The 16,312-nt window shown below is 39.8% G+C and overlaps 2 protein-coding genes across 2 annotated transcripts in view; one reads left to right on the top strand and one right to left on the bottom strand.

Moving 5' to 3' along the window:
* Positions 1–356: 356 nt before the first annotated feature.
* On the bottom strand, positions 357–3,436 carry LOC116845957. The gene is made up of 5 exons (XM_032819218.1): positions 3,031–3,436; positions 2,476–2,623; positions 2,325–2,407; positions 1,844–2,000; positions 357–1,468 (listed from the first exon to the last, which is right to left on the bottom strand). The coding sequence occupies exons 1-5, from the start codon at positions 3,091–3,093 to the stop codon at positions 1,266–1,268; spliced, it is 654 nt and encodes a 217-aa protein (XP_032675109.1). The 5' UTR covers positions 3,094–3,436; the 3' UTR covers positions 357–1,265.
* A 1,036-nt stretch (positions 3,437–4,472) lies between these two features.
* The window catches only part of LOC116845955 (probable ATP-dependent RNA helicase DDX31), a 15,192-nt gene continuing 3,352 nt past the window's right edge, over positions 4,473–16,312 (top strand). The window contains exons 1-8 of the mRNA XM_032819217.1: positions 4,473–4,725; positions 4,893–5,744; positions 5,827–6,093; positions 6,177–6,397; positions 6,536–7,130; positions 7,248–7,478; positions 10,820–11,162; positions 15,716–15,917. Coding sequence (XP_032675108.1) covers positions 4,660–4,725; positions 4,893–5,744; positions 5,827–6,093; positions 6,177–6,397; positions 6,536–7,130; positions 7,248–7,478; positions 10,820–11,162; positions 15,716–15,917 — 2,777 coding nt within the window. The 5' untranslated portion in view covers positions 4,473–4,659. The remainder of the gene's footprint in view (positions 4,726–4,892; positions 5,745–5,826; positions 6,094–6,176; positions 6,398–6,535; positions 7,131–7,247; positions 7,479–10,819; positions 11,163–15,715; positions 15,918–16,312) is intronic.

The following is a 16,312-nucleotide window of genomic DNA, read 5'->3' as shown; positions in this document are numbered from 1 at the left end:
GCACCGGCAACCAACCACATCTCGCAGCCGTCGCTCTTCGTCTGTCTTCTCAGCGCCAGGACCGTGTCGACGACTGAAAAATTCAAAAGTATTACCTCGTCACGGGGAGGACAGATTGTCTTCGTTTGACGAAAATATTTATTTTCCCTTCCCTCAACTTATCGAGCGTCACTTGCTTAAGTTTATTCTCTTTGCTAATTTGATAAGTTTATTGATTGATGTAGATGAAAACTATATTATGTGAATTTCGCGCTGCAAAAAGCTGAAATTTGGCATTACGCTGGAAAACTCTGATATATCATCGACTCCTATCTAATTGCTGATAAATAGGAATAGAAAGAGATACTCAAACGAAATTTGTCATCACAAAATGCGTTTTTATTAATAAAAAATTGCCGAGATATAACAAAGTATAGGTGCGTGCTCGCTGTTGTTGAAGCGTATCTTCTTGCAAACGCAAATCTATAAAGTTAAAATACGACCAAACATCTGCAATAAATCGTACCAAGAGCCTTTATCTATTATTCGTTATATTTTCGATCGCTATTTTCGCAGTATCGCGAAAAGTTGGGGCCATTCTCGGACAAATCGACCTCTATCCGGAGAGACGCACGATCCAATATAGCGAATATGCTTGCGTGCGATTCGAATCCAGGAAGTTTAAAAGTATTTCGACGTAAAACGTGACCATTTCTCATATTTTTCTATGCAAGCACGCTCCACCGAGGGCGCATTTGATACACTCTATTAGCCGCATCTCCCGACTGATTTATGGAGTTACTCTCGGCATTATTATACACTTCTCCTTCCCCCCGTCTCGAAACCGAGATTCGCCGCGAAGTTTAGTGGCTCGCGTATATTCCATTAGGCAAAGGAGATCAATGGATATCCTGCCGCGGGGGGAGGGAGGGGGCTTTAATATATAAATGCCCCGCAATACTGCATAGCTCGCGAATAAATCAATGACACCAGCGAGATGCTGTCTGCTTATCAATCGGTGATTTTTACTTTATATTATAAATTATATTATATTATAAAGTTTATATTATAAAAAAAGAGATTGTCTCATACGTAGAAAATAAATATATTATATGTAGCACAAGTCCCTTGTGAGAGTCATGACGCCGAATCAACGTTCACAGAGAGTCAATTCTCCATCACTTTATCACATTGTTTTCAAAACGTTCTCAATCGCGAAATTCTCATTAAATAATACACTCTGCATGACGAGTTCATCCGAATCGTAGTTCTTCACGCACCTCCTGCTACTTTTGCGAAGTTACCAGTGGTCGCGGTAATTGAAACAAGAAATTTTGCGAAAGAAATGATGGTGTCTTCGAGCAACTGTTTTGTACGGTTGTCGATAAATGACTCGATATCGTTGTCATTCCATCCACGTTTTCTTGCTGTTCACTGAACCATTGTTTTTGAGCCGCTTGCACAATCACCCAGAGATATATACTAAAAACTGAAATTATCATCAAGTGTATCTTCTTTGCATAAAGAGTATTCTATATTTATCACTTTATGAGATTCAATCGATTTTGCTCTAGTGAGAATTTCGTAGATCATAAGTTGTGAAATTTAATTTTTAACATATAACTTCTTAATTAAACATTGGACAACATAGTTGTGTCTGGCGTGTTTTACTATAAAATTTTTAATTTTTAATTCCAAAAGTAATTTTCTTTTTTTTTATCAAGAATAAGTATTGACAACTATTCGTTTGCATTTCTTCTCAAGTATAAAATTCGCAAGAGCAAATTAGAATTCACGATTTTAGTCTGAGTGCTTGTAATTGCAGAACAAATTGCGGAAAAGAAATAGAAACTTGCGTACTTACTTAGATAAATGATAGATATCGGAATGTACCACGTAAATTTCTCCAAAACATCGTACTGTTCCTGGCTGTGTATCAGATGGATACATAACGTCACGAGCTGATCTATTATGCTAATCATTTGCAAATACATCCAAGGCACGGCGCACTTATGTCTTTTCTGTGAACGTACGCGGAAGTTAGCGCGATCGTTAGCGATTGGCGACAAGGTTGTTACGTGTCCGAAATACACCTTGTGGATAAAGAGTGTTTGTCGAATTTGTATTCGATCGGCGACATGCGCCTTTACCCGCGACCTTTATCGCGTGAAAAAGAAAGAGAAAGATAACGGAAACTGTAAGCTAACTTTCGTAAATAAAATGTTACGCGGAGATTCTTTATTCTTCAATGCCACATTAATAGTCTATACTCGCAAAATTAATAATTTACGTTTAACCGGAAATTCATTTTGCCAGTTCTACGCGATATATCTTAAAACGCTCACCGAAATCGATCCCAAGGCGAGACACGCGCTGGCTAGCAAAAATGACAGAGCGTATGTGAGGAAACATATCATGGCAACTAGCACTGAAACATACGCGACATTCTGTTATCGATCGAAAATATTTTACGCAATCTACGCGATCGACGCTTACCTTTCTTTTGTAGCTGCGTGTTTCTCAAAATCTGCATCCAATTCAGTCCTAGCATGGCCCAGGTTTTGCAGGAATCGAAAAATTCCTCCTCTCCTTTTCTCGAGAAGAAGTTGGTCATCAACACGTTTATCATTAGGATCGATAGAGACTAAGAGAAAACAAACGGACGGCCGAATGACGACGAAAATTAGATTTCCGTAATATGTTTTCAATTTTAATACTCGGCCTAATATTCGCGAATTTATTCTTAAAGCGATAAATGAACTAATCTCCGGTCTTAACGGTATCGCTCGTTATTAACAACATGTTGATTGCTCATGAAGGTATACGTGTACGCAATTATGTTTGAAAAACAAGTTTTTATAATTTACGTCACTGAATATCTTGATGCAATCACGCGTTACACAAGCACTTTTAGTTCCGAAGTACGATTATTTTCCGGTAGAACATTAATACGCAAAGCAAGTCGAACCTTCTTTAAATACATCACTGCGGAGACATATTCTTTTTTTACGCAATAAAAAAGAAAAACATCACGAACAATCTCGAACTCACCATTGTGTACGTGCCGATTATCCTCGCCGCCAACGACACACCGATACAGCTCCACTTATTCATTACGAAATATTTCGTCTGAACGCGTTGCTTCACGGACACAAAGTGTCTGCGGTTCTACCGGCGACGCTTTTCGTGTCACCTCGTCAGACAACACTTGCACGATACAATGTAAAGGTGTAAACACACATGGGCGCGGGTAAACACACGTTTAGAGCCGCAATCTTCGAAATGTGTCTCGTACGCCGCGCGAATGATCCCCAGTGTGTGTTAAAGCTATTACAAATATTCCGCGCTATTTTAATTCGCACTCGATGTGTTCCGTGATGATTACTAGATGAAGAGCTGGCTTCAATAGGCGCCACACGCGCGCGATTATTCCGCTTTCGTCTCGCTATCTGCATCAGAAATACGCGTCAATGATTCAAGTTAGCGTCATAATAATGACAATCGAGTTAGTTCGTGGTATTACCGCTTTATTGTCGCGTCTCTTTAGGAGGGGAGGAGGAGAATCTTTGCTTGTCTCTACTGGTGCCTATCTAGATAGCACAGAGAATTCAAAAAGAATTCAGTCGTATCTCACCAATTCTGAGTTCATTTTCAGATGTAAAAAGAATTCTGCAGAGTTCAGTTCAGTGAAAAGAATTCTTTTTGTATCTAAAAATAAACTCAGAATTGGTGACATACGACTGAATTCTTTTAGAATTCTCTGTATTATCTGGGTACATATGTATAAGTCAATTGTTAAATCAACCTTTTATTGAAATACGCAAGTCATATGCGTATTGATCGAACGTATCGATCGTATGTATGAATTCAAATTCGACAGACTGTTTTAGACGAATTTGAATGAAGTCGAATTTTATGATACACTATACGAAAATTGTAAATATCGAATTTTTAAATGCATGAGGTCCCCTTCCGATAAACAGTTATGCATATATAAATTAATAATAATTAAATACTTACAAAAATGTATTCATTTTCCGCGTCCATTTTTGTGTCCTGATGCTTGGTAATGTCGGCGACGTCAATGACATGAGCAAAAACATCGGTGTCTATGTTTCCGCACAAAACATGTTAATTGATCATTCAATACGTAAATGTGTACGTAAATTAATTTTTTATTTGTAGTTTTAAGATTAAAGAATTAAGATTTTTGGGGATTTGATATTAGATTAGTTAGTATGTTTTGTTATACACGTGTGTAATGGTATGTATAATAATATCTAACAAAAACTATTTATATATATTATTTCTTTATCTCTTAAAAATATCGTAAAGACATTAAATATTATGTGTGTTACGCATTTTAGCAAAGATAAATAATTTATTAATGTAACTTTTCATATAATTTATATAACGTATATGTATAATTTTGATATGTATGTATAATTTTGATATTTTTTCATAAAATTAGGAACATGCAAAAAATATGCGTCACATATATATAAGCGCACTCTGAATAGCGCTCTTCTTGTGCGCATGCTCACATCTGATCATATGTTCGACAACGTGCTGTATCGACCATGTGGTTTTGAGTAACGCGGTATCTCTGTGTATTTTATTGTGTGTAAAGTGTACGTAAAAATAGCGATTCCCTGCTAAACAATCCACATCTTATTCACAATGGCAATTCCAGACATGGATATTTCTTTAAACGTGACGGCGGAACCAGTTTTCACCGTGAAGAAGGTATGTGCTAGGTTAGGTCAGGTTATGAGATCCATGAAAATACCATAAGCTTAGAAAAGATTTAAGAAATATCACAAATTTCATACAATTAACACGTAATAAGTTTAATAAATATGTAAGAATGGACAGGTGAATTAATATAATAAATATTTCTATATAACTAACAGAAAAAAAACAAGGTTGCGAAGACCTCAGTTAAAAGATTGAAACATCAATCTTTCCAAAAAGGTATAGCAGTGAATAATAAAGAATTGAAAAGAAATGTGGGTACACAAGAGACGGGAGGCAAATCAAGGATTAAACAGAAATTTTTGTCAGCTATCTTTGCTAAGAAATTGAAAGGTACAAACACTGTCGCTCATAAGATGCTGCAACAGTCGCAGGCATCATCTCAAGTTAAAAATACAACAGCTAAAGTTACAGAGATTAGGAAAATTAAACAATTTGATACAATAGATAAAAAAGTCTCGAAATCTGATAAAATTTCATCCACTGTAAGTTCTGATACCACAAATGAACCGATGGTATCCTTTACTAAGCCAACAAAGGAACACATTGGTAAAACGTTGTTAGCAAGGAAGAGAGATGCATCAAGGAATGAACAAAAGAGATCTCTTTCTGACATATTTTCAAGTCAAGTGAAGAATCAGACACAATTAAATGTAAGCACGATTCAGAAACATGACATTGATAAAAATAGTGTGCAGAACAGAGAACCTAAAGTAGTAGCTAAAGAACCATTTGCTTCAAAAGACAAAAAGAAAAAGATAGAGAAGAATAGACAGAATGAAAAGGATAGGAATACAAAAATAATAAAAAAACATAGAGAAAAGATTATGAATGATGACAGAGAATCGGATAAAACTCCAAGGTTGCCACACAGAGCTAGTGGGAAAATCTCTTCTTTATTTGGCAACAATCCTGATATACCAACCATTGGTCAAAGATTTGTAAAACCTGTAAATGAACCAATTTTTACAGAGGTCACTTTTGAAAATCTCAATATTCATCCATTCATGGTTAGTCTATCGCATGTCTATTTAATATATCTATTATGGAGCAAGGACATTTATTTATCAAGTGTCAATAATTTTTTTACAGATATCAAATTTAGCACAAAATATGAATATTACAAAAATGACTACGGTTCAGCAGAAAGCAATTCCTCAGATATTCTCAGCTAGGGATATTTTAATCAGGTCACAGACAGGTTCTGGGAAAACATTAGCGTATGCTATACCCATTGTCGAGTCGTTGCACAAAATTAGGCCCAAATTAAATAGAAACTGTGGTTTGTCGGCTCTTATAGTCGTGCCCACGAGAGAATTGGCTTTGCAAACATATGAGTGTTTCATAAAATTGGTTAAAGTAAGTTAGAGAAATATATCTTGAATATATTAGTATCTATTACACTCTTGTGTACACATATGAAAACCACACAATTTTTTTAGCCGTTTACATGGATTGTACCAGGATATTTAATCGGTGGGGAAAAGAGAAAAGCAGAAAAGGCACGATTGAGGAAAGGGTGTAACGTATTAATAGCTACTCCCGGTAGATTATTAGATCACATAAAGCACACGAAAGCGTTGAGATTGCACGAGGTTAGGTATTTCATATTAGACGAAGCTGATAGAATGCTTGATATGGGATATGAGAAAGACATCTCCGGGTAGGTTTCTTCTAATCTATTTTTTAACTTTGCCAAGAAGTAATTATTAATATAACTATTACTTGATATATCGACAGTAAATGCTAATAATCATTAATAATTACAATTAATATACGTAATACATCTTTTTCAATTCAGGATAGTAAGCGCTTTAAAAGTGTCAAGCATTAACAAAGATGAATCAGGATACGATCCAATGAAAATGTTAAAGCAAAAAGATATTAAGAAGACATACATAGATGAAGATGTTGAAGCTCTGCTACAGGGAAATTCGAAGGAAGATGACAATGAAACAACAATAGATAACACCGATAGTAATAAGCATAAACAGACGTATCATTCGAGTGATGAGAGTGATACCGATGAAGCCGTTAATTATACCGTTCCAATGAAAAAGAAGGATACACAACATTCTGATACGAGTAAAAAATCTGTCTCGGAAAGTGCTCGAGACATCGAGCAAGATCGGGAAGAAGGTGAAAATCAATCGAAACGAAAGACAATTCTACTTTCCGCGACTCTGACGCAGGCCGTCGAGAAATTGGCGGGTCTGACGATGCGGAATCCGATTTTCGTTGACGCGGCTAAGGAAAATTTAGAAGTGAAAGGTGGAAATATCAGTGAGATCAACGAGGATTTAGTAGTGCCGCAAGGCGTAACTCAAAGTTACATAGTCACTCCACCTAAATTAAGAATGGTCACTCTAAGCGCCTATATTGCCGGAAGGTGTCAGGTGAGGAACACTTTGGTCTCCACACTCACAAAAACGATGTAGCAATTTCCTTCGCGATCATGCGAAACTGCAATCTTTTTCGTTTCTTTCTTTTTTTTTTGTTTTTCCTTCATGTAGACTCCCGGACAGCATAAAATATTGATATTTATGGCTACGCAAGACATGGTAGACTACCATACCGAGATTCTATCATCTGTCCTTACGAAACCGATAAACGACGATGACGAGGACTCCGATCCGTTGGTCGATGTGGAATTTTTTAAACTATATGGTAATATGACGCAAAGAGAAAGGACAGACGTCTTTAAAACGTTCAGGCAAGCAAACAGCGGAGTACTGCTGTGTACGGTGAGTCTCCAACATTTCACATTGTTGAAAGTTGCACGCTCCGAAACGTCCATAAAGATTTCGTGATGCACATCGTGATTAAATATTTTTTTTTTGTATTGCATCGACTAGACGCTATAAATTTCTAAGTGTTTCTATTCTCTGGAAATGTATCGTGTGTCATAAGATGCTTTAGACACAGCGTTAATTAATATTGAATAAAATCAAGGAGGAAGACTTGACAAGTACAAACTCGTAGAACGAAAGAAAAGTCAGGGATATCTGCCGGCACTCCCTGAGTTGTAAATTATCGCGCGGCTTATTCGGGGGAGGGGAATTTAATATCTCCGGACCCACGCTGAGATCGGTTGTAAAAGATTATGCGGACGCATGAAGCTTTCGTAATGAGCGTAATTACGATCATTTGTCAGTTCTGTACTCGAGTCTGTAGTTTCTTTCCTCGTTAAGACAGTCGTTTAGTAACCCGAAATTTGTGACAATATTACTCTTCTATTCATAATTCCTAATTTTTGCCAAAGATAATCCGCACCTTCGGCCGCCAGTGGTGCTTATACAATAGTAGGATATTTATCATTTTAGATCGAATGATATGAATACACGACCTCGAAATATTTATCTATTTGCGAGATACTCGACAGAGAAGCGTCTGCTTCGCTAATTGCATTCCGTGAACGGTATAATTAATTATGACGCAATAATGCTCGCGAGTAACTTTCGTACGTAACGACTAACTTTCTTTCCCCGTTGCTAATTACATTCGAATTACATCGGCCGAATTAATCCGATGCCGAATAACAGAGCAACTTTCTGATTCGCGCTGAACTCGCGACGGCCACCTTAACTGTCGTAATTACCGATGAAAGCGATCGATTTCGTCGTCGTTAGACGCGCGGGGACTGTGTCGAGAAATAAAACACCGTTGGTTTCATTATATCTTTCCTCATCGGCCAATTTAGATTTTAGCGTGAAATATTGTTATGGCGCTTTCACGTGTCCGAAAGTATCGTGGACATCGGAAGAACGCGCGCAAATGAACGAAAAAGAGGAAAGAAAAAAAAAACAGATTAAATCGCGGCAGGACGATGCGGATTGTGAACTTCACGATCGGCGTCACGCAAACGAGTGACAACTTACACCGCGTGAAAATTAATTCTTTTCCATCAGGCGATCCCGTGGTCGAATCGACGAAAATTCCAAAGTCTCACCGCAAGTCCTCGTTATCCTCTCTTTCTCCCTCTCTCTTCATTAAATCCTATACGTCGATTAATTGGAGACCTGTTCTTTCGGGTCCAAGATTCATGTCGCGAATTATTATCGCGGCTAAAGAAAAGCGACGTGATTAAAATCCACGAAATTGATTCCGAACAGCCGTTTGTCGGACTTTATAACTTCCTGCGCGAGCGGTATTCTTTACCGTTTCATTCATTTACGAATCCCGTGTGCGCCGTGTAATTTACCCGGCAAGTCAAACTTTGAATAAAGAAATTACATCGTGTGAATAGAGCGATATTCTCCTCGCTGCGCGACGACGTAAATCAATTAAGGCACAAGAGGATTAAAATTACGATCGAATGTGTGCATTTGCATTTCTTTAGGAACACGCGAGTGCATAACATTCGGAGGATACCCGCGTTACTTCGTGATGATTTAAAGTTCGGTTAGCATTCCACTCATTATTCTAATGAAACGCCTCCCGAACTTGTCGTAAATCGATGTTGTTACATTCGCAACGCAACAAATTTTTTTAACATAACGTTCGTATATTCGAGAGCATCGACGCAACCTTTCCAATGTCGACACGAGCAGAAGACAGAAGGGGGAGGAGAGGGAGAGGGAAAAAGTGGAATAATTTACTGTGTACTTAGGAAGACGTCGGGCATATTTAACTCTTTAATGTTGATCCGCGGAATGCGCGATGGCAGCCGCCCACGTTTTACGGCGTCGCTACCACGTAGGTTTTACGGCGGCGTTATTAATTTCCACGTTGAAAAGCCCGTTGAGGGCACCCGCGGCCGGAATGTTCCGCGGCTCTCAGCGGTGGTGGATCCGGATCCACCGGTGTGATCTATGGCTCGAGTGAGATGTTTTGAGGGGGCAATCCGTTCTCGATCCCGCGGCCCGCGAGCCCGGTCCCTTTCTTAAACGATCGTTTGTCTTAATCGCCGCCATCGATCGCCCTTCAGCGCGCCGCTTTCTTTACGTGCCTCGAAACCGGTGGCAAGTGCCGTGCTTGTATCATTTTAATGCGCTATGCGCGCATGTTCCGCTCGCGATCGCGCCGCGCGAGTCATTGCGGGATACTTCACAAAGTTCCCGTTAAACTTCTACTTGGCAGAATTCTGCTCCGAAACAAATTTTGCCGTAGCGACGACACGGAGTTAATTAACGCCGAACATTAAGATACTTAACGAATGTCTTTCCATTTAATTTCCGACGTAGACATGCTAGAGGATTCCTTTTTTCTTTCTTCTCTCCAAATTGCTCCGATTATTGTGTACGTTCTGTTATCCTTCTCGGCCGTGAACATTAATTGACTCCTCGTGAATTTCTTCTACTTCTCGATCTCCTAGGTGTAAGTTGTCCTCATTCTTTTTAGTATTCTTAATCGCACGAAATAAAATGTAGTCAGAGATGGTTTTTTTTTACCGATATTTATCGAAGCACGGGGTATAAAAGAATCACAGGGCGAGTCCGGGGAAAAGGGTATTGGTCCGATCGATATTTATTTCGAGAGGCTCCTTTCTCGTATTCCTTCACACTGGCGCCCGGATCGCGCCGTCGTCGACGTGTGTTGAATTAATAGGAGGAAAAGATGTAATAAGAATACACGGATACGTCCGTATCGTGCCGCGAAAGAATTCCGGGGTGCCGCGACGCCCCCCACTGGTGGTCTGGGATTAGTCCCCGGGGCTCGTCAAGAGAGCGGAGAGAGGCTCCGTGCGCTCTCGACACGGTAAATCATCGACTAGCCGAACGTAGAAAATCAGGGCCGTGCTCAAACGTTCGCCGTTGGGGTCCCGCAGCGGGCGCCCGCTGCCAGCCGCGCGCATTCACGTCGCCACAAAACGAGAAATCACCGCGGTTTGTAAGACATTTGTACCAGCAGGTCGCAGACTCGCCGTTGCCGCTCTTCTTCGTGGAACCTACTGCTCGAGGAGCTCGATAACTAGCGAAGACATTGTCCCGGATAAGAAAAAATCGCAGTGTTAAAATGACGATTTCATCTGAATTACTTCACTTCGCAAAAAGACAGATTTAAAACTGCTCGAATCAATCGCGATATACTACGGGAAAACTTTTGGTTGAGATGTAAGGTGTGCTTCCTCTTTTCAATTATACAGGATGTTGCAGCGCGAGGATTAGATATGCCAAAGGTAGATTGTGTCATACAATATACGGGGCCAACTTCGGCTAGGGATTACGTTCATCGAATCGGTAGGACCGCACGTGCCGGATCCTCCGGTACAGCGACGATCTTTCTGACACCTCCGGAGGTCGAGTTCGTACGAATGCTCGAGTCGAGGCGTATCAGAATCAAACAAGAAGACATGAACGATATCCTAGACAAACTGTTGGCACCTCTCTCTAGACACAACTCGGTGCAAGCGGCGGCTACCGCTCTCCAAAACGACTTTGAAAGTCTAATATTAGAGAATCGGCAACTTAGCGCAAAAGCGTGTAAAGGTGAATACAACTTTTTGCAATGAACAGTATTGTAATTGACGGCTTTGCATGGCTTTAAAATGTGAACATTTTTACATCGTTGATTAAAACAAAATCGAATATAACATTCATAGACCAGATACTAATTCCAAAATTGCAAGTAATTTATACTAACATTATACAATATTTATAGAACGAAATTTAAATACGATGGTGAGATTAATTGTAGTGTGATAAATCACTGCGCTACGTTAGCAGTTCGATAATCTTTTCGTTATTATCGGCGTGTATATTCGAGTGCATATTTTAAGAGGTACGCGTGCAATAAAAGCTTAAATCTTTACCATCGCAAAGGGACGAAGTGTTGATGAGGAGTCGCGAAGGATGAGCTGAACATTTACTTTGACGCAGCTGGATTGTAACGAAAGCGAGCTGACTTCAGGATAGACTAAGCCAATTCCAGCGGGCACCCCTTTCCCCCTCTCGCATATAAAGCAACCCCTACGCGCACACGTTATGGGGCTCTTATTCCGTCTCCCTTCGCATTTGCTTCGTTCGCCACTTGGATATTTACATAGTCTATGGACGGGGAGGGATGATCCTGTTTGCTATGCCGCGGTTACTCTATTAGGGTCGTTACGGAGAAGAATTTATTTGCTGCAATAATAAATCCATTATACCCGGTCTAATACTCGTGAAGTGAAGACATTAGCCCTCTTCTCGCGCACACGATGAACATTTTTTCTCTCCGCGTTCGCCTTTTCATATAAATATCATCAATGAACTTGTTGCTTCCTTAAAATGCCTTCGTTATTCGGTCGCTTTATGCGAAAGTAACTTTATTGTTTTGGAGTGTGAATATTTACAGAATTCTATAATTTTTTTTTCCCCGTCAAGTCTGAAGAGTCTAGAAACAATTTCCGTCTTATTAACGCGATAATAATGACATAATGCGGAACGATTCGCGACGATTACTTGCGCGGGAGTGCATTAACGACTGTGTCACGATACTGTGGTCGATTGCTATAAGCGCGCGAACGACAAGCGATACCAAAAAGGAAATTCGGGATCATTAATCTTTTTAAGAGGTTTTCGAGCTTCGAAATTGTCCCGCATCAGCCGAGGCTTTACACGAAGGTTAGCCACGGTTTTTGAGCGCTTAGCCGCTCCAGATTTGAGTGACGTTACACAGCTAACCACTTGACCGTTCCTCCGCACGTACCCGGTGATTGATAGATTAATTGCCGGCGTCGGTCGTGACCCCGGTATTGCACTTTTCGCATGGGAACTGGGATTACGGGAGTGCGAATGGGAGGAAAACGGAAGGGGTGTTTGTATCGGCCAAAGTAATTATACTTAAATAAAAAAATGCAAGTAAATCTGCCCAAAGGTTACTCCAATTTCTTTCTAATTTAGCACAAATGTAGAAGTACAAAAAATATTTAGGTCATATTTTTTCATTTTGGCTCACTTTGAGTTTTGCGGGCAGCTTATAGCTTTTTAATATCAACTCCTATCAAGTGCAACAAAAATGCATGAAAAATAAAATTGAATACAAGATATAGGCTTATCGGCTTAAAACCTAGATATAGGTTTTTGGTTTGCTGATTATGAATATGAGGTCAAATGTGTACAATTATTTGTATAAATAATAAAACGTTTAAACAAAACACGTAAAAAGTTGAAAAATATTATTTTTACAAATAATTTCTCAGTTTGTGGCCGAGATTCGAACCATTTTTTACTAATTTAGCACAGATTTGAAATATTTCGGTTGGAATCTTGGCTAAAGAAATTTAGAATAATTTGTATCTCAGCTATGCCGATTTTGTTAAAATTTTAATTAAAATTGTCGGTTTGGTCAATATTTGAACCATTTTTGACTCATTTAGCACAGATTTAAAATATTTCGGTTGGAATCTCGGTTAAAGAAATTTAGAATGGTTCGTGTCTCAGCTATGCCGATTTTGTTAAAATTATTTAACTATATCTTATATTTAATTTTATTTCTTATGCGTTTTTGTTGTACTTGTTGATGATAGGAGAACATTAAAAATATAAACTGCCCGTGAAACTCAAAGTGGGCCAAAATGAAAAAATATGAAAAAATATTTTTTGTACTTTTACATTTGTGCCAAATTAGAAAGAAATCGGAGTGTACCTTTTGGGTAGATTTACTTGTTAGAGAAACTTCCTTCTTAACAAATGGAAATACGAGCAGACGAATATTAGTTGTGTATATCAATCAATTTTTATCAAAAAGATAATTTAGTATACGCATTGTTTTGCAATTCTTCAAAATTAAGCTGTTAAAAGTAATTTTTCGAAGTTCAAATATACTCTTTTGTTAGCATTTTCTTTTATTTCATATAATTTTTCATCTAAAAGTAGATATGATAGAACGAAAAGATCGGTTACTCCTAAGTCAGCAATAACATCGCACACTGGGCGTAATACGTGCACACGATACACTTCAATGTTGGAATTAAGATCGTAAAGACGTTCGCGCAACAGACGCACAATGGGAAATAGTGCGGCACGTGGACGATATCCTCGCGGCAATTCCGAAATTTATTTAATTCGCAACCGATGCGGAGGCTAGCCGACAAGCGAAGAAGTGGAAATCTCGCTAATTCGTAACATTATCACCCCAATAGAGCCGAACAGCCTTCAATAGCAAGTACAGCTCTATAGAACGACCCCCGAGTTGCGACCCTCGCCACTAACCTGAGGGACTCATCCACTCCATCCCATACATACGATTTGAGTCTCGTGTTGGTGCTTGACTATATCCAGTTCGTCATAATTCTTTGCAAATATTTTAACTTAATCTAATGAAACGACTATAATTAATGATCGCATTGCTCGTGGATCTCATTATTGTGAATAGTTACATTCGATTGTGTAACTTTCAGATTACTTACATTTGTCGATATAATAATACAGAAGTTGGAACACACGTGATATATCAAGTCATATTTGCGTGAATTTTAAGGAAAAAATTTGTATCTTTGCCACATATTTTTCAGTCGATTCAAAGTCGTTTTTTTTCAACATGACATTTAATTAAGAAAAAAAATATTTTGCTCAGTTGTCACGATATTTTCGGTCATTGCCGATCCGAATCGCGCACTTGTCGCGAGTTAGATCGAATTCAGTGTATATCGCTCGCGCGCCTTTCACAGGGGGTGGCCGACACAATCCAACCACTGAATGTGACTTCCGCCAAAACCACTTACGCTTTGTGCCGAGAGACTCTTAACAATGCGATACAGGATACAAATACAATAAGACGCAGTTACATCACTTAGGAACAATGCTACCCCACTCCCACACCCCATTCTCTCCGCCGCCCCGGCTTCTCAGCTAGACACACCACCCCCGCGTGTGATTTATGTGCTAAATGGAGAAAAACATTTCTCCCTTTTCAACGTTGACACCAAGCCACGAGAAAGACTTCAGCGGGGTTTCTTATGTGCGGAAAGGAGGAGTCGGGATTGGAAGCAGACGGAAATCAGGACGGAAAACGTCGAGACATAAGTCCGACCGCGAAAGAATTATGAAAATTACGGGCATTTGAGCGCGGAGGGAAGTCCGAGAACGTTTACTCGCGACTAAATCTGCTCTGTTAAACGCACCTCTTAAGTTCCGAATTAAATAGATGTCGGATATTAAAATAGTTAGCTTCTAAGTTTACAGATTTAATTGATCTAGGAAAGAGCAGTTCACTATAAAGCGAGAAATTTATTTCTCTCATTCGATGATTTGTTCGTTGATTGTCGTTGTATTATCAGCGATGATAATAACATCGCGAATAATTATTGGTCTAGCGTAGTAATCTTTTCACTTTGCAAAACACCTCACCACGCGCGCAGAAATTAGACTGCCTACAAATAAAGCAAATTCGTCCACTCCCTTCGAAGTCGGGAGATTTTTCGCACGGTACAGCGTGCCGTCGCGCACATGTTGAGTTCTCTCAGGACCAGAGATCCCCCGAGTTTCTCACCCGCGCGCACAAGCACGAGACGTTAAGAAGGGACGCGAGGGTGACTATTAGCTGCAGCACTTGACTCGACTACTCCTTCCCCTCACCGTTAATGCCCCTTAATAGCCCGCCACGGGGTGCGCACACACCCCACGGAATCGCGTGGGCCAACCCCCGTGGAACCTAATGGAACTGCGATTAATAAGGGCGCACTACATGTAACTGATCATTACATCCGAGTTGCACGTGACCTCTTAAGCGTAAACGAGATGAGTGTACTCGAAGAAGATGCCGCGCCTCTCGATTTTAATCGCTTCTTGAACGTATTCTTTTCAGAATCTAATTCTTCTTACTGTTGAATGCAATGCATGTTTGTGTGACAACTAATTACAATGTGTAAAAGATCAATTATCAATTACTTTGAAATTGATCGCAAATTAACTACGCGCTCTGTGGCATGTTTTCTTTATCATATGTAATATGATTAACAATATAACATAATTCGATACATCCTCAGTAGCAGCGAGCGATGGTCGTCGCGTGTGTGTGATAATTGTTTTATTTTCCACGATGATCTTTTTCTATGTAGCATATATCTCATGGGTGCGTTTCTACTCGAGTTACCCCCGTGACATGCGCGAGATATTCAATCGGAAAGAGCTTCATTTGGGTCACTATGCAAAGAGTTTCGCATTGAGGGATCCGCCGCAACGAATCGGCGGAATCGGCAAGAAGCTACGCGAAGAAGAAATCTCGACACCCAAGCACAACAATCGACTGTCGAATAAGCCGTAAGTAGTCATTGAGTATTTTTTTTATCTATTACAAGAGTACGAATTTCCCGGGTAACGTTAGCCAACGTGATGACGACAGATGTATTTCCAACATCCCGTTCATCCTTCTCGAGACTGTCATACGTCCCAAGTTCGAAGTTCAGAGGCGTACAATCCGCGTCACGCACAATTGCAGCGAACAATATACTGCCATTTCGGGAGAGAGCAACACAAATGGTCCGGCTCTTGACCCGCTCAGCTGACATTTCAGCCGGGCGATCGCAGACTCCATCGTCTCCGGTATTAATGACGGATTCACGCGTGGCTTAACGTGCTAACCGTGGTGCACATTGCCGGCTCTCTCTCTCTCTCTCTCTCTCTCTCTCTCTCTCTCTCTCTCTCTCTCTCTCTCT

The sequence above is a fragment of the Odontomachus brunneus genome, unplaced genomic scaffold, assembly GCF_010583005.1.
Source record: "Odontomachus brunneus isolate Ranch 3 - 2012 unplaced genomic scaffold, Obru_v1 Obru_scaffold_059, whole genome shotgun sequence".
Classification (NCBI taxonomy): domain Eukaryota; kingdom Metazoa; phylum Arthropoda; class Insecta; order Hymenoptera; family Formicidae; genus Odontomachus; species Odontomachus brunneus.
This window is presented reverse-complemented; position numbering and strand designations above follow the sequence as displayed.